This window comes from Impatiens glandulifera, chromosome 9 (genome assembly GCF_907164915.1).
Source record: "Impatiens glandulifera chromosome 9, dImpGla2.1, whole genome shotgun sequence".
NCBI lineage: Eukaryota > Viridiplantae > Streptophyta > Magnoliopsida > Ericales > Balsaminaceae > Impatiens > Impatiens glandulifera.
Genome location: NC_061870.1, coordinates 22,395,620 through 22,418,442, shown reverse-complemented (window position 1 = coordinate 22,418,442; position 22,823 = coordinate 22,395,620). Strand labels below are relative to the sequence as shown.

Genomic DNA, 22,823 nt, shown 5'->3' with positions numbered 1-22,823 from the left:
GTTAGCTGGCTTAAACTAGACTAATTTGCAGCCCTAATCTTAAACTAAAATCTTTCAAGAAGTTAATTAATATTTACAAAAGAATATGACAAAAAAGAAGACTGTTTAAACAAACAACAGTAAAATATGATAAAAACAAAAGTTGATGTGATCCTAATTCAATTCACATTTCATAATCTACTGAGGGATTATAAAACCATGAATGAAAATCAAAGCAAATATGATTTGATCAAACAAGAAACCAAAACTGTGTTATAATAAAAGTTAATATCTTCAATAAAATAAAAATTCAACCATAAATCCAAATGAAAAATACAGTAAATCTTAGAAACTAAAAGCACTATGACATGGTGGCATTAACAGTTCCACAAAAAAATCACCAAATAACTTTTCTCATGTCACTACTCACATCTCAAGCTTACTTCTCTGAAGAGTTGGGTCCCCTCTTCTTTCCGAATCCAACAACTACAAGATAAGAAGTAATCAACCATAAGTAAGTGATCATGAACAAACAAACAAAACCAATACATAAGAGTGTAAGACAATTCCATATTGAAACAAAAAACCTCACAACAATATAATCAAAATCTACATTTGTTAAGTTTTTCAAAAGTTGCATTGATTTAGAAAATAATCTTTGTACCCAATTGAATGAAAAATCAATTTTATTACCCCAAACAAACAAAATTACAATATACTTAGGACCATGATCAAAAAGACAATCTCATACAATGAGAATGGAAATCACTTTCAGTTTTAACAATGGTGGTTTTCCAATGGGGCAGTGATGATTGTGACCAAATTACAGCTTATGATAGGGAAAAACAAACAGAAGTTTATTATAACCATTCTCATACAAATTCAAAGTTAATTTACAAGAAAAACAATCTCTTGCACATGAAAAGGCTAGTCAATTTCTAATTTAATCAATTGACAATTCTTAAACTACTTGATTCAAATAGTTACATTCAAATCGACATGATTTCAAGCAAATATACAAATACATATTCTTAGAACTACAGATAAACATGGACAAATACAATTCATTGATTGATATATAAAGAAAGAGGGCTAGAATAGAGGAATATAAACTAACCGGCGGTGACGAAACGGCGGTTGTACTGAATGCGCTTGTGGGCGCGACCTCTGGGCTGCTTCTTCTTGTCCTGTTTAGCAACCTTAGGGGTCTGTCCCCTAACTTTTCCGGCACGAGCAAGAGATCCGTGAACCTTTCCTGAAAGAAACAACGAAACGTAAATCAGGGTTTGAAACAATCACGAAGAAATAGTGAAAACGTATGAATCATCTAGAATGGAATCAGATTTAGAGGTAAACAGAGATGAAAGATTAGGGTTTTCGAAGTTACCCATGATGGAATCCTCCTTGTTTCAGCTACTCCGGCCGGCAAGTGCAAAACTGCGAGAGATCTCAGGAAGCAAAGGAATTCTAGGGTTTAGAATTGTGAAAGAGAGAAAACGGTGTTTATATAGATGTGATATTTTGAGGGCCCAATATTTCCCCACTTTGGGCCTAATATTATAACGTCATGGGCTGGACACTGTAAGTTCTCTTTAGTCTTTACTTTATATTTATTTTATCATTGTAAAAATTATTATTAATTGTAAATTTATAAAATTGATAGTTAATTTAAAATTGTTAAAATTTTAAATAACATTAGTTATATATTATTATTATTTGTATATATAATTACATATAAAAATTATTTTTTACTTAATTCAATTGAGAATAGCATAATTAATAAATAATACAAATAAAATCTATAAAAAAAATTAATTAATGATCTTGATATTAAATTATATAAACAATTTATCAATAATAAAAAAAATAATATTCATACAATTTGTTGAGTATTTTTTGGAATTAAAGGAAAACTAGTATTATCTCCCTCAATCATAGTCCCCACTTAAAACTCAAAGCAAATTCGTGACATTTTAATCATTTAAACCGACTTTTACCATTAAACTACATTGGTGGTGTGTAATTATTCAAGTGCGGAACCATAAATTAAATTTTACCTGGACTAAACTTTTCCCCAAAATCAATATAACACAATAATAAAAGCTAAGTATGCCTACTTTTATTATTAAACTTGGGATCTACGGTTTTTGAAAATATATTATTCATCAATAATTGAATCTAAGTCTATCCTTGAAGAAAAATATATACCAATGTATATATCATGAAATATGTCATATAGAAATATACAATCTAGGATCTCGTTCAAGGTAGTTTATCAAACTGAACTTGGTTGAGATTTAAAAGGAGATTCTAATTTCTCATCAAAACTTACATAATAGACATCCCATATCACTAATAGACAAAGTTAAGCATCATTATATATATATATATATATATATATATATATATATATTAGTTAGTTAAAAAGTTGAACTTATATTGTTAAAATGCCTCTTTTCATCAAATTTGTTTTCATCAAATTTGATGTTAATTTACAATATAAAGTGTTATTAGCTTAGTTGGTTTAAATGTTGTACTTATTTTTGTTAGTTTGCAAGTTCGAAACATACATATAACATTTTTAATTTTGTTTAACCGTTTCAAGTTTATGGGCGGGTCAAACCACAATCCGACCCAAGTATCCATTTATTCTCACATATATATTCAAATTAACCACAACTCTCGACCTGACAATCCAAATACTTTAAAAATTAAGCATCATTATATATATACAGATTAGTTAGTTAAAAAATTGTACTTATATTGTTAAAATGTCTCGCGTTTATCAAATTTGGTGTTAAATTTAAAATATAAAGTGTTATTAGCTTAATTGGTTAAAGGGTTGTACTTGTTTTGTTAGGTTGCAAGTTCGAAACATACTTATAACATTTTTAATTTTATTTTTAACCGTTTTGAGTTTATGAGCGGGTCAACCCACAATCTGACTCAAGTATCCATTTACTCTCACATATATATTCAAATTAACCACATCTCTTGACCGACAATCTGGACACTTTAAAAATTAAGTATCATTATATATATATAGATTAGTTAGTTAAAAAATTGAGCTTATATTATTAAAATGTTCCGCACATACATATAAAATTTTTAATTTTATTTTTAACTGTTTTAAGTTTATGAGCGGATCAACCCACAATCCGATCCAAGTATTCATTTACTCTCACATATATATTCAAATTAACCACAACTCTCGACCCGACAATTCGAACCCTTTAAAAATTAAGCATCATTATATATATATATAGATTATAATCAGAACATGAAAAGTATAAAAATAATTTACATTGATACAAATTACTATAATACTACGAATATCAATAAAACGATGGATAAAAAACCGCCCTAAAATTATACAAACCTGATAAAAGAATAAATTTTAATTTGAAGACGCTGGAATACAATGTACCTTCTATTTTAGCCCTATAAATTATAAAAATTTGTAAGAGAATTTTAATTTTTCAAATTAAGGCCAAGTATTAGTGTTAGAGTTAGAGATTGAATATTTTTTAATTATAAATAAATTAAGAAGAGTGATAGGAGAGAGAATTTGAGAAAAAAAATGAGAAAAAAATGATGTGCATCAACTCATTAGTTGAGAAAATGAAAATGTGGGAGGGAAAGAAAAAAAAAATTATTTTTCAATTAATTAGATTGCCGCACCATTTTATTTTTTATTTTTTCTAATTTTTCTTTTAAATTTTCTCATAAATTATATATGAGAGCCAAATTTAATATTTTATTATTATATAATAATTTATATTTTAGTAATAAATTATTTTATTATTATAGAATAATTATATAATTTAAAAAAATAATTATGATGCTACATTATTGTATTATTGTACATACACAAATTTCTCAGTATCATTAGATTTGTTTTTATATTATATAATACAAATTATAAGGGTCATCCCGGCTACCGCCCATAAAGCTACATATGGCTTCGCCCTTGATTGGTTGAGTCTTACTATAATAATGACGAATTTATCGGAGTTCCTAAACGGTAAGAGTTAAAATAGAGCCAGCCAAAACGAACCGATAAAAAAAATCCTCATATAAATTTATATCAATTCAAATAACTCATAATTGAAAATATGAAAAATAACTCAAAATCGGATCATTTTGTATCATTTATTGATAAAAATGGGACAGACATTAACTCAAGAAAACACCACTAACACAATCATAAAGTATATGTAACAAACAATTTACCAACGATTGAGAGTATTATTCGGATCATAAAAGACCGAGATGAAAAATTCGATCTGACTAAATAAGATATTGCACCGAACAAAACACAGTACCAATTCAAATATGGTTGGTGAAAGAGAAATGATACACTCTTTGATATTAAAAAAATCATTAGATGAAAAAAAAAAGTCTTTTGAACTTATTTAGAGTTTTTTTTTTCTAGAGATAAAAAAGAATAATGTAATAAGCTTAATTTTAAAAAAAGTTTTTATTTTTTTTAATAATGAATTAGTTATCATTTAATCAATTGGAAGTTACATATAAAAAATTAATTATAAATAATACATTAAAAAAAAACATATAAATGTATACAAACAATTGATGATATATATATTAAATTATATAAATAATTTACAAAATTAAAATTCTCAATAAAAAATATTCAACAATAATGTAATTGTTTGATGATCACTCCAAAAACAAATTCATTTAGTTTTTAAATGATGAGTGTTGAAATAAAATAAACCAAACAAATCATTTAAACAATGTTACTCAAATGTGGGTAAGAACACTAGAAAATGTTTTTGTAAAATGATTGATTATCTAGGACCAAAATAGTAAAAAATATGGACAAATAATAAGATGATAGATGTAAGAAGGTCTTCACTTGAAAGACCAAATCAATAACTCATTATCGAAAATATGAAAAAATACTCAAAATTCGATAATTTCGTCTCATTTGGTCCTAAAAACGGGACAAATTCGAAAAAACATTATCAACATAATCTGAAAGTATGAGCAATGACCGACCTATCGAAAGTTAAAAGTATTATTTGGATTACAAAAATTCGATTCAAACTAAGATATTGTCTCGAACAAAATACAACATTAACTCATTAACTCAAATATATGATTGATGAAAAGAAAAACAAATCACACTCAAATGCTATAAAATCATGAAAATAGTATAAAATGATGTGCAAGGTTTTTTTCCAGAGAAAATGGATTTAAAACGGTTAAAGATAAAATTTAGTTTTTTTTTAATTTAAATAACCATAAGTAACTCAAAATTGCAAGATTTTATATATTTTTAATTTAAAGAATAAAAATATCATAGTATAGTGTTTGATTTGAAAACTCTTATATATATATATATATATATATATATATATATATATATTTTAGCCTCATTATTATTGGGAAATTTGACGAAGAGGTTTATTTTTAAACTTAGCATAGGATAAATAATTTTTTTAAATTTAATCTTTTGCCTATGGAAAAATACAATTTTGCCCTCAAATTAAAAAATAAAAAAATTTCAGTTTCTTCCCTCTCTCTCCTCTTTTCATATTTCCAAACGCTCCCTTTCCAAACTTGCCTCTTCATCTTCCCCCGAAACCCCTCTCCCCCGACGACGATCCAAGCCCCCGATCCAAGCCCCGACGACTATCCGGCCCCCGACGACGGAAAAAAACAGGCAAATATGTGAGTTTTTCCCGTTTTCTGTCGTTTACCTTCTATGCATGCTGAATCGTTTAGGTTTAGGAAAATGAATTAGGGTTTTAGTGTTTAGAGTTTATGTTTATGTTTAGGTTTATGGGCTGACTGAATCGTTTTGGGTTTAAAATGAATCTGTCGAAGGCGTTGCAGGCGACGATGCGCATTCGCCTGCGACAGATGCGCATTCGCCTGCGACAGATGCGCATTCGACTGCGACAGATGCACATTCGTCTGCGACAGATACATCGTCGCATGCAATGCCTTCGACAGATGCATCGTCGCATGCAATGCCTTCGACAGATGCATTTTAAACCCAAAACGATTTAGTCAAAGTCATAACTCAATCACTAAACCTAGAACAAGTCTATATCTTTTATCTGAGACTAATATAGAATCAATTGAAGATAAAAATAAGAAATTTACTGGTGAAGTGAAGATACTGCAAGTTGAACTTCATCTCTTGTTGGAACAGAAGCAAGAATTGAATCATCAAAATAGCCACGTGCTCTTTCGTCTTAAATTCCATCAATATACTCTCAATCGAAGTCATCACTTTAAGTCGGAGAAGCAGGCCAGTTGGGTAAGATTGAAGCAGCAAAAATCGAGATATTGAAGGAAGTAAGAGATGAAGAAGAACTGGGTGAAGTAAGAGAAAGGATGTTTGAAGCGGTGGTGGGTCTGTAAGTGGATCTGTTAGCAGAAGTTTTGGCTGAGCTCGGATAGTGTCGGGGCTTGGATCGTCGTCGGGGGAGAGGAGAAGAAGAAGAAGAGTGGGGTTTCGGGGGAAGAAGAGTGGGGCTTGGCCGTTTAAGAAATATGAAAAGAAGAGAGGGAGAAGAAACTGAATTTTTTTAATTTTTTTAATTTGAGGGTAAAAGAGTCTTTTTCTATAGACAAAAGGTTAGATTTGAAAATATTATTTGGTCTATATTAAATTTGGAAATTATTTCCTCAAATTTTCCTTATTATTATTATTATTATTATTATTTATGAATCTCATCATTAAGACATAGATTTCATTTTCTATCTGTGGAATTGAAGAAGAAGAAAGAAAGAGAGAGAGATGAGGACATTGGGCAGAAAATGGAATCGACCTGGTGCTGGTAGCATCGATGCAACTGGCGAAGAAGATGATAAGTTCTCACTTCCTACTTATGATGATTCTCGCCCCTTGGACACACAAGGTTTCAATTCTATCTATCTATCATCGATCTATCATTCTTCAATTCTTCGTCCTTTATAATCCTTGTTTATTTTCAATTCACAGAACAGGAAGAGTTGATTCGATCATTTGAAAAGAGCCAAGCTCAACAATCTCGATCGTGGCGTGTATATTTCGCCAGATCCGTATATGTTTCTCTTATACTTGGATGATGAATATCCTTACCAATTCTTTTTTATTCTTCATCTTCACAGAGAGTGTTCGCCGTTTTACTCTTTTGCTTTGCCGCTTTCCTCATTTATTCAATCTATCAGCAGGCTTCATCTCCTTGGGAACTGGTATTCTTCTTCTTATTATATCTATTCTTTTGCCCTAGCTAGCTTTCAATTTCACATGTTTTAACCTGATCATTTCTTGCCTAATGTTGTAAAACAGCGTTATCATGCTTACTTCATGGAAGAGGTTCCATCATGGACTGTTATATCTGCAGGTTGGTTATTATTACTTCTTACCATATCTATACAAATCATTCAATTTGTGTTTTGAATCTTCCACATTCATTTATGTTTATGCATCTAATAATAAGATTTCTTATCATATTAATGTCTATCATGTTGTGGATTTTGTATGAATCAATCACCTATTATCATCTCTATCATCAAATCTACACATACAATATGGAAAACAGATCATTACAAACTCCTGAATTGAATGGTTTTATATACAGTTGTTTGTTTCAATACTAGAATCATGTTGTATGTGAAATGAAATCACTTGTTTTGTTTTGTTTTGTAATTATTGCAGATTGGGCAGCTGTTTTGGTATCATCAATAACTATAATTGGATTGCTTGACAAATCAAAGGGTCATAGGAGATGGCTTCAATACTCTTGCTTTGGTGGTTTCTTACTAACAGTGTTCTGGTTATATCACATGTTAAGGTAAAATTTATTCCCCCTTTTTTTTATTTATTGAATATTGTAGTCTATGATGTTCAAATATCCTCTCATCTTTCTTCTCGAGAATCAAATCAAATCTTGTTGCAGATTGCCAAGATTCAGGTGGGATGTCATCTGGTTGCCCTTTGGGCCTTTGAGGTTTGCGTTTTCTTCAGTCTTAGTTTAAAATGACATTAGCTAACCAAGTACAAGTAATAATACGAATCTTCCAATAACTGTAGTGGAGCCGGGATAGGTCTTTATGTGGACAGTTTGCTGGAAGAATCCTCTGAAGAAATAAAGAGGCTGAGAGGATACATGTATGCTTATAAAGCCAGGTAAATAGTTCTTTCAAGTTGGAATTTGGAATGGGGTTTTTATGAGAAAGGTTATCGCAAGAAGAACTGGTTGTAATTGTTTTTTTGACCCTTATATTGTAAAAATTTTCTTGTAATAAAGAAGTTTTTTCCTTTGTGTTGTTTCTATTGTAATCAACCAAATATTATCTGCAGCAGTATTGTTGGGGTTTAGTAAATTCACAAATAAATAAGTACAAATTTGTCAATTTTAAAATTTAAATTTTTTTATAAGTTATGTAATGTATTAAGAATCGATGTTTAAGAGATAAAAGATCATTAGATCGACTCACTTAGAACGTCTTAAGTTGAAATGTTTTAAGTTGCATTTTTTTCAATAGTCAGGAACGGTAATAGAGTTCATGGTTGATGCATTTTACTTTTGCACAAATTAATTAATCTCAACAACCCACATTCATAATTTAATAAGAATAAATCAATCTAATACATATACAAATGAAAAACAGTTCAGTTTTGTCGGAGATCTACCATTATCAATACTTTTAAAAAATATCAAATTAAAAATAATTTAGTATCAAAGATGCCATTGAATTAGATGAACTTATTTTAGGCAAGAAGTTGATAAAAAAAATATTTTTTGATACATTTTTAAGATGAATGAAGTTGTATAAAAAAATGATCCAACTTTTTCTATCAAATATGAATTGTATCAAATAAGAATCAATCAATTCTAACAAGAACATATATTTGTGTATCAAATAGAAGTCTAGTCAAGTTCCCTTACCTGATGGGGAAAATTTTCACCATTCAAAGGTGGTGGAGACTAAACCACTAACTTACATGCAAAATTCCCTAGAAAAAGGCATAGTTCTTAAGAACTGGCATTTGTGGAGGACATTAAACAAGAAGGTATCTGCAAATTTTAGAATCAAGGAAGCAAATATGGTCTTAAGTGATTTTTATTCAATCAAAATATAAAATATGAACTGAATCTGACTCAATTTACTACTATCAAATATTCAACTATTCATCCCTCTAAATGTACTAATTATCAACCTTGAAATTTGATAAGATGTGAAAATAGTGCTTCAATCAGTCCAGAAAAAAACACAATACAGTCCTGATCAGGTAAATCTGTTATATGATAAAAAAATGATAATTATATGTAGTATACAGAAGAATACCTAATGTTTCAAGACTTGGCAGCATTTCTCGAGTGTCTCCATAAACTGAAAACTATAACTGCCAAGCCTGCCAACCCCGCTATTATCTGTTATGGGCACAAACAAGGGGTGAGCAAATGGGTAAACCAATTCGTTTTACTCATATTAAGTTCAAATTAAATTTATCTAGTCCGCAATCTAGTAAAAATAAAATAATTGGAGAATTGTCTTAGGCAATTCGAACTCATTCCAAACCGAAATAGCTAATCCAATTAACATTTCGGATCAGTTTGAATTTCAGCCCTAGCACAAACCAACTCAAATATTTAAATGAGATATTATTTTTTTATCTCATTTTTTCTCATGACCAAGGTTTATTTATTCCATGTAAAAGGCTAGCATGACCCCCACTGTCATGACTAGCCTCCAACTTAATTCAAAGTGTTTTTAGTGAGAATCGAAGTTAAGATCTTTGATTTCTATCATTTGGGTTATAAAGGAGGTTTACTGAGAACAGACAAAAGATAATGCTAATGTAAACACACTACTACTTACCTTCGCATCTGTACTGTGGTGTTTGAAGATAGAAGAGGCAAAAGACTTCAACCGCTTGTATGGAGATGTCTGAGGCATTAGGATCACCACAGTGTGCTGTTTTTTGCATGGATAGGGAAGTAGCCTCTGTAAGGCTGATTGTGCAGTTGATGGTGTTAGAGATGCTCTTACTTTAGTTCTGGTCTTATCTTGCAACTGCAGCACCATACAAATAATAGACAAACACACTATTATTATTACTATTGTTGCGTTATTATGCTTCTAAATACAAAAGCTAAGATGCCAACAGATACATAAAAATGAAGATAATAATCTTTTCCAGTTATTTTTTAACCTGTCCTTCTAAGTGAGAAAATGAACAAATATTTGCTTTTGTTATTTTTCTCTTTTTCCTGACATTCTTCACTTTCTTGCATAATTGTTTTTATCACAGAAATTTCATTAAAATCTACAGTAAGCACCAATAGTTTATGTATTTATAATTATAGTATCTAGATGCGAAATAATCAATAAATATGCATGTAACTAAGTTTAGTTTCCAATTGGGGACACTATGTCTCCAAAAGTGAGATATGAGAAAATTTGAAAAAGAAGAAGAAATACATTTGAAAAAAATCTTCGACAATCCCAAGAAGGAACCATACAACAAAATGACATGGAAAACCCACAATCAAGATCCCTTTTTAAAACAGAAAATACCATCGTTAGCAGATGAGCATGGCAACATAAAAAATCTCTGATCACCCACCCATCTCAAGATGCATGATTTTTTAATTGCCCATCTCAAAATGGATACTTTTTGCTAACACCCATGTATTCATTTTAGTTAGAATGAACCAAATGATAAAAATAGACGTCTTCTCTGAGATTATTGAATATTCCAAGATGCCATCTATAAGCAAGAAGTGCTGTTGTTTCCTTATATAACAATTCAATAACATTTCATGTGCTTGGAAAATCAGATCTACATTTTGATACATGCACGTAACGTTTCCAAAGCATAACAAATTGACATGCCTTGCCATGGAAAGTCGGCCTTAATAGTTCCGACTTCATCATACCTCTGTCTATCATCTCTAGTGTCAACTCATGCATATTAATGCTTGGCTAGACTTAGATTCTCGAAAGCACAATAGTCTAACATAACTCAGAAATGAGCTAAATGAACAATAAGGTCCAAGAATTACTCCCTTGTGTATATGCATGAAAGCCAGGGAAATGCAACAATAATAAATAGTAAATATAAAAAATGTGGGAGAAGATGGACTAATCTCTCTAAAGTGTAGACTTGATCATTCTTGCCAAAGAAGATAAAGTTCATGCAATCAATAACATTAGAGACATTACAAATCATGCAGAAGTCTCATTTTCTGACATGAACATAATTCACAAGTGAAAAAATCTTGAATGAAAATTAAGCCTTGGAAATTACCTCAAATGAAATGTCAATATCACCAGAATAGGCCCTTGATTGGTAGCTTCGGAGTATCCTATCCAACCAATAATAATTCTCCTGAAAAGAATCATCCACATGGACATTTAAGACAAAAGGATAGAACATTAAATATGGCCCATGCAGAAAATGCAATTACAAGTAAATTATCAAGGTAAAAAAAGAGAATAAAATGTTATGAATTGACAAGCAAAGAAGCTACTTCAGAACCCAAATACTCTCTTCTATCTTGTCATTCTATTTCCAAATCAACTATCTTAGCCTCTTTATCATCTTTAAGCTATCCAAGCTTCATCTCAGGATTACTACCCAAGATCACAAGGCAGGTAAAATATTAAATTTTGCTTCAGCCTCTTATGGATTTATTTTAGATGAAAAATACATAATTCAGAAATCAGCCTACAGGGAAACTGGAAAGAAAACTCTGAGATATGGTCATGTACTGTTTTGTTATCAACTTTTTTTCATGTTGATCATGATCTAATAAATATACATAACACCGTGAAAAGTCGCAATGATCTAAAAGATACTCATCATTATCCATCCAAAAAATAATCTTATGATCATGACAAGAAAAAAAAATCTATATCAAATGAAGCAAACAGTTACACTATAATTTGGATCATGTTGTAAAAAATAATTTGTATACCAAATGAAATAAAAAGATCACACTATAATCTGGATCATGATCCAATTATTAGATCATGATCCAAAAAAATCCTACCAAACAAAAGAAAAGCAATTACAATTTACGATTTTTCAATGGGATCGTAACTGTGACACTAATTGTAACGAAATACCAGTTTTACAAATAAGCTATGATGTAGAAGTCTAGAATGCTTATCACAACAATCAGTTGACTGTTTCAGATGCTTTTGTAATCATCTGATTGAAGAGGTAAAGGAATAGAGAAGCTTGCCTGTAGACCATTCTCATGAGCCCTTTGTTCAATTTCAAGCACAGCTGAAACATCTTCTTCTGAAGGTCCTTCTTCTTGAAGGCGCAAAATTTCATTTAGAGTGATGTCAACCTGTAATAAAAACTCAATAATTAATACTTACAATGCACTCACTGGGAACTTGATGAATTACAAAGCTGAGAGCTGCATACCAGACTTTTGGAGATGTCTGGATCACAGGAAAAATTTACACTAATATCACAACGGACAGTGCTAGATCTAGAAGGTTTATTACCCCCAAGAAAAACAGAAACACCAGCAGAATAGATCTGGCGCACAAACATAGACCAAGGTATTATTATCACATGTAAGGTAAAAAATTAACAAATGACAAGACAAATTATTCTGGTAAAACCTGCCCATGCTTGAATCGGAGAAGCTGCATCATCTTTGTCTCCAGAAGTTTGCTTAAATAGCCAACCAAGTGAATGTCTTCCATCTAGGATGTTTCGAAACAGCAGGTGAGTTTGAAAAATAAAGCATGAAAACAACAACAGAATACATTAAACTAAATCCTTGTTAGCAACAAAGAAATGATAGACAATACCATATTTTCATCTTTTATCTGAACAGGAAAGTATAATTGAACAGAGCATTGAGCTTCCACCATAGGACTGCGAACTATTTCTCTGCAAGTGCCAAGTACAAGTAGGAGTCAGAAAAACTACCTACCACATAACTTAAGATATTGTCTGGTGGTTGGGGACTTTATTACTATATAGAAAGTCAAGGATTCAAATCTTACACCAAGGAAGAAAAGTACCCACCTTCCACATAAAAAGTATTTAAAAAAATTTCTAGAGTTTAGGCGGGTTCCCAAAAGCCCATTTGCATATAAGAAGACAGTGGTTGGCTAATTTGGAGGGTGGGTTCAGCAATTTACTTTTACAGAAACTGCCAAGAATTTTGTTTGATAGTTTGATGCAAGGCCATGACCCAACTCTTTCTTTTTTTAATGGTCATCAAGGCTCGAACACTCTTCTTAGTTGTGATGCTGGTGCAACTAAATACATCTCATGATACATGCTAATTCTGAACTTGATATCTCTGATATAACCTACCTCATCACAGTGGATGGAGAATCGAACGGCAATTCTTTGAGCTCATCACGGTTAAATTTAAATATAGGTTCTGGAGGTCTCGGTATGCCACCCTGCAGGGCGAATCATAGATCCATAAGTTACAATACTGAAATCTATATATAATAGGAAAAAGATCATAAAGATCCACAATCTTTTATTTACAGCTGATTTGCCTTTTCTTTGAAAAGGGTCAGAAAAATCAATTAAAAACTTGTCATTTAAGGCTGCAACACCAATAAAGAGCCAAAGTCTTACTAAAACTGCAAGAAAGAAAAAAACATAAAACATAAACAAACCAAAACATTGAAAAAACGAAATCACTAGCTCTGTGTTCCTCGAGAACATCCACAATTTCTCCTGCCAGTGATAGCTGGATCCCGTCCTACCCTCGGGGAAGGTCATGATAATAGAACTTATTATCATCCTGTCCGGATGGGCCTTACTCTCAATTGTTCTTATATTGCTTTCGATCCATATTATGCACCAAATTATCATCGGAACTAGAATCCATTTCTTTCTAGTCCCCATATTAATACACATCCCGACCCAAGCCTCTCAGCAATCCTTTAATGACTTGGTATTATCCATTTTGTTCCATAACAATCCCCAAATATTCCTCACAAAAGAGTAATGAATCAATATGTGAGAAACAATTCTTCTTTCTTTTGGAACAATCTGTGTCTACATTTACGGTTACATCGATCATTTATGAGAGCACTCAATCCAAAGAATGACATTTAGGAGGGGATCCCATGAAAATGCGCGGTACCAATGAAAGACCTGGCCCGTCTCCTTGTTGATTATCTTGTAGCAGGCTTATGCTCAAATTTTCCATATTCTCCTACATAAATTTGTCCATTCTGTTATTATCCACGTGGCTTAACTTTCAAAAGAAGCAAAGAATGTTCCTCAGATCTGGATTTAGCCGTTTAATGAAACAGATGTTAGATTCGAAAGATCTGAGGCTATCGTCAAAATTATCCCTAACTGTGGCCTTCTTGCATGTGGCTACATGGAACCTATCCCACACTTATCACTCTAAAAACTGATTGAGGATCTGTCACCCAGTTTGACTGTCGAGTTTCTTCTCAAATCTTCCCACAAAAACTGGATCCCGCCCTAAACAATGCACTCCGTTGGCCTATTGCCAGTTTTTTGTGAACCATCCCGACCAATCAGCTTTATATTTGACTCTAATCTCTAATCATTGACACCCAAAGGCTTTCCTTCTTAAGGGAGAATCTTTGCAATCATTGAAAAAGAGGGCATTGTAAAAATTCATTAGGTCCCTAATTCCATGAATGTTGTCCTTACTCAAGGAACAGTATTCCATCTCACCAAGTGAGAAAATGATGATTCCGAGGATCCCTGAAGGATTCCTCATAAGCTTTTCCATTCAAAATGCCATTGTCTTCAAAGCACCTGAATAGTGACATCATGTAGGTGGGCAAAGAAGACAGCGGGTTTTTTAATCAAAATCACCACCCTACTTACATATAATTTAGTTCTTTCATATGGCCAACTTGCTCTCCAAATAGCATATTTGGCCCTTATACTATATAGAAGCCAGCATTGCCTTAATATGGTTAACTTAGTCCACCCGACTTAAAGTTAAGTCCCCCATCTCCCCTAAACCGAACCTCTTTTCTTACATTCTCCAATAGTAACAAAGGGAAATTTCTTCTTCTTTTCTCTCAATCCAACAATAGCAAAGGAACAAAACCCCTCTTCTCCTTTTCTCAAAAAAAAAAACTCTTCTCTCTCTCTCTCCAACAGTACCAGAAGGTTACAAATTGCAACAGACGACAAGGCATTGAGAAACACCACATTGGACATGGCGACCTATAGCCTCCAATGAAGCGTTCTCCCTCATTTTCACCCAATATATAGTGCTTGGCTGCTTGCAAATACAAATACTATTAGTGATTTCTTCTGTATCGTCCATGGTGCAATAGACGATGGTTCTTCTTCCACCAACTGTAATTCTTGTGTATTTGAACTGTAATTCTCCCTAATCTTATCTCTTTCAATTGTACTTCCTTTGACCATTTCTCCAATTCGCATGACATCTCTGCAAGATTGCTTCAGACTATCAAGTTGCCCGATCAGACTAATTCCCTTAGCAACTGCAATGCTAAAGTTCTATGATAGAAGATACATGTGGTTCAGATTGTTTTTGAAAGGATAAAACTATTTTCAAAATTCCATAGTCGTCACAAAAGTCGCGAAAAATGATGTCCAGATTGTTCAAGTTCATTTATTTTATTCAAAATTCAGAACAAGCAGCAATTGGATTGCACCATGCATGTGATAAACTTTCCTTTAAAATGAAATCTTATTTGCATGTTCAGCTATCACGATATTTAATTGCCAGTCAACTCATGTTCCTTGGAGACAAAGAGACTCCTTTACACAAATCATCTGGCTTATTAGCTTCTTCATATTCTTGAGAATAAAATAAATCAAAGAATAAAAATGTGATTCAAGTTGGTGGACTAATTTGCACTTTATTTAGATAGTTCAAAGGTACTGTCGACATTTAGTTAGTGTAAGGACAAATCTCCTCTAATTAAAAAAGTTAGTGAGTAAATATGATTATTTCCCTAGATAATAACACTATCTTACCAAATACTGCAAGATTATCGGACGAGCAACAGCAGGATCGACATTTCCAACTATTACAACTGTAAATGTAGAGGGATCCTTAAAACAGTTGCTGAAGTATTCACAAGCCTTGAAAGGATCAACTGATCGAAGGTCATTTAGTCGAATTTGCTGCATAAGAGGTTAAGTAAATATTAAAAACTATGAAACAATGATGATAATTTAAATCAGAAGAATAAACATACTTTAAAGAAGTACGACCGTCCATAGTTGAGTTCTCTAACTCTATTTGCAAAAATATTATAAGGATCTCTTTCTTGAGCACGTATTGCTTCTTCTGTCATTTGCATCACAATTTTGGTATCTTCCTCTGATGGTTCTACATTTACTACAAATAGTTGATAGACAAGCTGCCAGAATTACCAGAAAATGTTGTATCAACACAATGTCTCATAAGTCTCTCTTGCCAGTCAAGTCATAATAATTAGAGCCAAAGGAAGAGGGAAAGAAAAATGAACATAACTAGCTAGAGTAACTGAGAACATGTAGGATTTCTCATTGATTTTGTGTAAGAATGTTAGCACAGTGTTCTCAAGAACAGTCATGGCCCAAGAGGAAAGTAGTTTTTTCAACTAATTTCTCTAATCACACAGCAACAAAAGTACAACTTGACCTTAGGAAAATGATCACTTTTTCGCCTTCCAAAATCCAAACTACTATCATTAAAAATGTTGCAGAATAGAAAAAAAAATTAGTATCTGATTATCCATGCTTAACAAATCTAACTTAAACTTTGGAGTACACTTAGATTCATTTCTCTAACTGCATCCTTTCAGAAAATTATCGAGTTAAACACAATAAGCATTAAGAATAGGTGTGGAAAACAATAAAATAGGCTGATTGAAGACTAATTGAAGATATCCTATTTGATAGAAGAAATTATTGACTACTTTACCTAATTCCTTCTTTAGAAGATAAAATCTCTAGTATATAACTAGTGCTTCCTTTTACAAAAATTACAATTCAAAATAATACAAAATCAACAGACTATTGTCTGTCCAAAAACCTCTCTTCCATTTAATATTTACAACAATAGGGAATCTAAAAGACCAACCTGCAATGCAGTTTCAAGATCTGATGGGGAGCAATCAGCAGAAAAGCTTCTCGTGTATGCTCCGATCTTTGTGCCAACTTCAGCTCTCTTACCAGCTAGCATATCCATAAGAACAGATGGTCTATAACCAAATATACCAATTTCTCCAGCGATTGATGAACCCATAGAGCATGAAAAGTATTCCTTTTCAAGTAGTTCAGATAATCCTCCATATGTGAATCCTGTAAAAAGAATCTATTGAACAAATGTCAGCAAGGCAAGAGTACAATAATGTGATCATTAATGCTCAACAGACTAACAAGGCACCATGACATCAATTAACACTGGCACACAAGAAATTGGTCCTCATTTAAAAGATTGCATTTCTCCACTCCCCAGCCACCCATCACACACAAAAAAGAAGAAAATAAAAGCCACTATTTAAGGAACTGGTATTTCCTTTATTCAGGGTCCCCTTTAGAATATCGTTTTTGGCTCATATTTAGCTCAAGATGCCAATGTAAAAATACCTGGTCATCAAGGAAGTCTGTACACTTATAACAAACTCTCATGCCATTAGACAGAATTAGCTCGGTAGCTCCAATATTCTGATATATATTCTCATGCATTATATGCCTGAAAGAGAACACATAAACAATGTCAGAATCCTATATTATTTGCATTGTTAACTTCAGACTGTGGTAAAGTAGCATATTTCCAATATTGTAAAGGTAAAATTGTTTGGACAATTGAACTGGCCCAGACATCATAAAATCTAGCTCAAATCAGGGCCCAATGAATGGAGGACCAGCCAGACCTGGGTTTTGACCAGCATTGATAGGAATTGCAGGAAATGGAGGTAGTCCCTTATACAATTCCTTTCAGGAAATTGCAGTCTGTATTAATAGCAATTAAATGAAGGGGAGAAGATTCAACGAAGATAATTTAGTAGTATTTGACAATAGGAAACACTCCACAATTCACAAAATCTGATTATTTTTTTAGAGACTACTTCACTGTCAATTGACAATAACATTATAGTCAGACAAGATTAGGTGTTAATACCAGTAAAAGAAACTTCAAGTTGAACAGGAAAATATATATTGATGCTACTCCAGACAGTAAACTGGTTAGCAAAGCCATATCTAAATGCCATTCACAACAAGCTTCCCCCTATAATGATCTTACTTTCCGTTTTTGTTATTAAATAATAATGGTAATGACACATTGTTTCTCAGTTGGTTGTGAAGTATGAGCAATCTTGAAAACAAGTCCATTAGAAGAGCTGTTCTTTTACACAATGCTTCCAACAAATAATCCTTAAAATAGACGTGTTACATCCTTATTTTTCATTTTACCCAAGATTAATATTTTAAACTATCCTAGCAAACTGACTAACTGTTATCTGGATTCAGCTTGAGACTGTTCCTGAAGAAATTATAAATGTCAATACTCTTGAGATATTGATCTATGTTCTAGGTATGACTGAAATAAAAGCCAACTTAAATGTCAATACTCTTGGGTAAGATAAAGGTCAAAAGTCATTATGATTGAACATTTTCTTAAAGCTATATTGATCATTGGCATGGGACAAAACCTTCATAATTTATTTTGTTCCAAATTTTCATAATTCTAGAGAGCATCCGATATTTTGGATGTCTAATTGATATCAAAAGTGACAACAATTTACCCAGGATTTGGCTTAACATTCACGATTTCTTCAGGGATCTTTTCGTCATCCCATGGAGGAATATTCCTTTCTTCCTCAAGAGAATTGATCTTTGCCACTATGGCTCTCAGATCATCAATTGTTGCAGAAGCTTGATGTTCAATGATCTTTATAACACAGCTACATGAAGTTCTAAACCTCTCTGCATAGATAGATATTTCTGGTACGGATACATCTGAGGTCATGACAAGAACAAAGGCATAGACATACCGTAAGTTTGAAACTTATGCCAGAAGGAAATAATATGTTTAATGTTTCAAAGAAACACTCACGGGGTAGAAGAGCTTTGTACAGTTGGGCCTCGTATTCCGCTCCAACAACAGGTTCATTTTGGAGAAAATGCTGGAAATTGAACAATACATGGTAAAATTGCCACATCATAACAAAGCCCAAAATCTGAGAAGGATAAGGATCTTGGTTACTTGTAAATATTCATCTCTTAAGGTTGTTGATTGCATTTGATCACGCTCCAAATAAGCAGATTCCATCTCTGACATTAGCAGAGCTCGAACAATAGAAATCTCACGTTCAGAAAATCCATGTAATCGAACCCTAGCAAGCTATAAGACAAAGTATAAGCCAAATAAAAATAGGATGAAGTAGTGCCTTATATCAACATAAATACCCACCTCAATAAGCATAGATTCCAAGGCATCCAGAGTACCTCTCTCTTTACAAGATGAAGTCATTACACAAGCTTTTACTGGATTAACTAACACATCAGTAGCAGCAGAGCATGAAAAGTATGGAGGATCTTTTCGCCTAGAAATTTTGAAAAACCTCTGATTTAAAGCATGAAAGAAGATGGATTCTGCAAGAAGATCCCTATAATCTTTCACAGTCTTTAATTCATAGGCAGCCATCTTACAGCTGATCATCACTGCAGACTGAAATACAAAATTCATAGTCAATTTCATTCAATAGTCTCCATTTTTTTATGAAAATAATGTTATTTCTGGTTCATATATTGATAAAATTCCCTTAACTAGAATAAAGATCTAATAGCACTTACCCCGGCAGCTTCTGAATCAACAAAGCACGAGAAACGAGGATCTTCATGAGATGGAACTTGAAAATGTGGTATGGATGGAGGATCAGTGTGAGAAGATTTATCTCCAAAATGTGTTTTGATTAACTGGACCACACTCTGCCATAAAGAAGAAGATAAAAGTGTATTCAGAAAGTTTGGTTAACAAGTTCCAGGAAGAAAGTACATGTGGAAAGAACCCCCTACCTGAGTATCAGAGAAATCTCCAACAGCTATAATAGCCATATTCTGCAAATGATACCATTTCTTATAGAAATTCAATACAGTACTGGCAGAAACTGTTCGGATTACTTTTTCCAAGCCTATTGGAAGGCGCTCTGCATACTGCAATGAAATACATGAAACTCTATCAAGCCATATGCTCTTTAGTCATCTATCTTTTACCATACAAATTCAACACCCAATACAAAATAAATATCATTTACATAGCTCAAAATATATAGACATGAAGGAAACCCATCAAAATAAGTGCGTTAATCATAAAATGTGAAGTAACAGATACCATCAAATATGAGCAATTGCAGAAGACGTGTTTAAGTTAAAATGTAACATCAAAAGAAAAAGGAAGATGTGAAGTCCATATATGAACAACAGTTAAAGTGTATGTCATTATCAAAGAGATCAATTCACAGCAAAACAAAATGTGTATATGCCAACAACACAATAACATACTTGAAAAATATCATGCTACAGAGTGACTATACCACATGAAATCAACATGACATGCCTTCAAATTAAAGATTTGTCACCTTTGAACCCTCCATCATCAAGGCCCAATGCGAATCATGCATTCTCCCCATAGCATTGCGTGTCTGTCTGTATTCTTCCATAACAGCTCCCCTTTCCTTATCTAGATCATCTATTGAGACTCTCACCTATAAAATGAACGTAATCAATGTAACTTTTTTTCCCAGACAACATTGTAAGAGAAGCAGTTCATACCTCTGTGCTAAATTCAGCTAAGATCGAAATTGCCTGAGACAACAGTTCTGGCTTATCAACGGGAACAAATAACTCGTAAATTGTATCATCAGTTGATGTAACTGCATTCTGACAAGCACCAAACTCCGCCCCTACACTTTCTAGAAATTTAACAATATCGTGATTCGTGTACTTCTTTGTAGCACTGAAAGCAAGATGTTCAACAATATGAGCAACTCCTCGTTCATCCTCCTCTTCCAAAACTGAGCTGCCAAAAGACCAATGCAGCTCCCATAAATTAATTGTATCTGAAGAAATCAACAGAAATCCTTCTCATGGCACAAATATATCAAAATCCTCCTAATGAAACCAAAATAAAATCTATACACAAATTCAACAAACATATCTTCTTTCCCTCAACTAGTTACTGTAATAATCAAAAAAGGAACAAAAACTAACAGTTACTGTAGCAGGATCAATCAATCAATCAATCAATCAATTGAAACGATTGAAATTGGTACTTAGAAGAGCCTTACCCAGCTTTGACGGCGAGAGCGAGAGCAGCTCTCATTCTAGGCTTAGAATTGCATCGGACATAGTAAGAGATACCGTTGTCGAGTCGGCCGTATTCAGCTCCGAATGGCTTCTCTGCAAGGACATCGTCCATGTTAATGTTTGGAAGCTTCAGTGACCGGAATCCATGTTTCTGCTCAATCGGCGATTCTGAAGGAAGCAAATCCATATTTGTCAATCTGGCGCGCCTCTTTCCTCTCTGGAGAATGAATCACACTCCCAACTGACACCTGAACAGAAAATGCAGCATTTTGTTCTACTCTTCCTTTTCAATACGTTCAAATGTCGGGTTTGGTATCTGGACTGGACTCTTAAAGGCCTTATATTGGTTTGGTTAATTTAAATAGCAGAAAATACTATAACATCATTTCATTACTTTAATTATTTTTTAAAAAAATAATTTTATTTATTCAAAATCATCACTATTATTAATTATTTTTAATTTGGAAGAGAAAAGGAATAATGTGTAATTTGATTAGTTGAAAAAATAATAAAATTTATCTCTCTTCTCTGATTTTATATTTTTTACAACTAATAATCCATCATTCATTTTTCAATTACCTCTCTCAAATTTTTTACCATATCACTCTTCATATCTTAATACATTTTAATTTATTTAAAAAAAATACCAAATTTCAAAATGAATTCAGTAGAGAGAAGAAAGAGAAAATTAAATATTAAAATAAAATTTCATATATAAATTTTTTTAGAATTTAATATTTAAGGTTTAGAGTTTATTATATATATATATATATATATATATATATATATATATATAATTTTTTATTTGTCTCATTTATAAAAAAAAATATTTATACTGTGAGACAACAAGTGGGCAGTTTTTTTTAGGACATCAGATTCTTACTCTTTCAAAATTATCGCTTCATCATTTAAACAAACGAATTATTTAAATAACTCAAAATAGATTTACTATAAACTCATTTGCTCATTATTATTTAAAAGATAAAATATTTAACGGGTTTGACCAATATAAGCTTTTATTTATTTTATTTTTTACAAAAATTAGATTTTAATACATGTAAATTTGTCTATATTTAAGTTTTTTAATTATTATTTTATTACAATTACTTTTAATTTGAAAACAATATTAATATATTTTATATAAAATGTACAGTCCAATTATATAATAAATTTTTATGTATGTTGCAAAAATAAAAATTAAAAAATTGTTGTTAAATTTTTTGGCCTTACCATTTTTTCTTGATTTTTTTACAAAGTAATAAAAAAATGTGATTAGGCACTCAGCTTAATTATTCAAATCAGTATTATGTATTCAAATTTCATAGTAATTTTGTACCTATTAACTTTGTTTTAATATGATTCAAGAATGAAATGTGTTTTAAAACATTTGTTCTTCTTAATGTAAGCCCATTATATTCTTTAAAAAGAATATTTTATAAAATTTAGTATATATATTTTTTATATAAATTATTAACATAAATATTTTATTTTTGGGTTAAATTAGATTATAGTGTTATGGAACAATATTCTTAGTTTTTTTCTTTCTAAAATACGA

General features: G+C 32.0%; 3 protein-coding genes across 4 annotated transcripts; 1 reads left to right on the top strand and 2 right to left on the bottom strand.

The window, feature by feature from the left end:
- Nucleotides 1–255: 255 nt before the first annotated feature.
- LOC124915443 (40S ribosomal protein S30) lies at nt 256–1,470 on the bottom strand. The gene is made up of 3 exons (XM_047456156.1): nt 1,367–1,470; nt 1,097–1,234; nt 256–465 (listed from the first exon to the last, which is right to left on the bottom strand). The coding sequence occupies exons 1-3, from the start codon at nt 1,368–1,370 to the stop codon at nt 419–421; spliced, it is 189 nt and encodes a 62-aa protein (XP_047312112.1). The 5' UTR covers nt 1,371–1,470; the 3' UTR covers nt 256–418.
- Nucleotides 1,471–6,709: 5,239 nt separating this feature from the next.
- Nucleotides 6,710–8,262, top strand: LOC124915204. The gene is made up of 7 exons (XM_047455879.1): nt 6,710–6,875; nt 6,959–7,020; nt 7,108–7,191; nt 7,289–7,343; nt 7,658–7,793; nt 7,899–7,949; nt 8,033–8,262. The coding sequence occupies exons 1-7, from the start codon at nt 6,755–6,757 to the stop codon at nt 8,130–8,132; spliced, it is 609 nt and encodes a 202-aa protein (XP_047311835.1). The 5' UTR covers nt 6,710–6,754; the 3' UTR covers nt 8,133–8,262.
- A 611-nt stretch (nt 8,263–8,873) lies between these two features.
- On the bottom strand, nt 8,874–21,570 carry LOC124914472 (zinc protease PQQL-like). 2 transcript variants are annotated; one of them, XM_047455029.1, is made up of 22 exons: nt 21,250–21,570; nt 20,735–20,981; nt 20,542–20,667; nt 19,979–20,116; nt 19,757–19,891; nt 19,374–19,631; nt 19,167–19,304; nt 19,017–19,086; nt 18,706–18,919; nt 17,546–17,651; nt 17,037–17,270; nt 16,168–16,332; nt 15,944–16,093; nt 13,298–13,389; nt 12,784–12,865; nt 12,592–12,675; nt 12,389–12,505; nt 12,198–12,308; nt 11,258–11,338; nt 9,826–10,020; nt 9,292–9,377; nt 8,874–9,020 (listed from the first exon to the last, which is right to left on the bottom strand). In XM_047455029.1, exons 1-21 carry the CDS (start codon nt 21,453–21,455, stop codon nt 9,300–9,302), a joined length of 3,027 nt encoding a protein of 1,008 aa, XP_047310985.1. In that variant the 5' UTR covers nt 21,456–21,570; the 3' UTR covers nt 8,874–9,020; nt 9,292–9,299. The 2 variants fall into 2 exon arrangements, with proteins under 2 accessions (XP_047310985.1, XP_047310984.1); XM_047455028.1 differs by lacking the exon at nt 8,874–9,020 and having other exon boundaries at nt 9,051–9,377.
- Nucleotides 21,571–22,823: the final 1,253 nt, after the last annotated feature.

Excerpts from the sequence above, each read along its gene's own strand:
- LOC124915204 (XM_047455879.1), top strand. The coding sequence starts at position 6,755 with ATGAGGACATTGGGCAGAAAATGGAATCGACCTGGTGCTGGTAGCATC. Across the intron at positions 7,192-7,288 it reads CTTCATCTCCTTGGGAACTG|CGTTATCATGCTTACTTCAT; the intron begins GTATTCTTCTTC and ends GTTGTAAAACAG. Across the intron at positions 7,794-7,898 it reads TGGTTATATCACATGTTAAG|ATTGCCAAGATTCAGGTGGG; the intron begins GTAAAATTTATT and ends ATCTTGTTGCAG.
- LOC124914472 (XM_047455029.1), bottom strand. The coding sequence starts at position 21,455 with ATGGATTTGCTTCCTTCAGAATCGCCGATTGAGCAGAAACATGGATTC. Across the intron at positions 19,305-19,373 it reads TGGAATCTATGCTTATTGAG|CTTGCTAGGGTTCGATTACA; the intron begins GTGGGTATTTAT and ends TTTGTCTTATAG. Across the intron at positions 13,390-15,943 it reads CGATAATCTTGCAGTATTTG|GGTGGCATACCGAGACCTCC; the intron begins GTAAGATAGTGT and ends TTCGCCCTGCAG.
- LOC124915443 (XM_047456156.1), bottom strand. Across the intron at positions 466-1,096 it reads CCGCCGTTTCGTCACCGCCG|TTGTTGGATTCGGAAAGAAG; the intron begins GTTAGTTTATAT and ends CTTATCTTGTAG.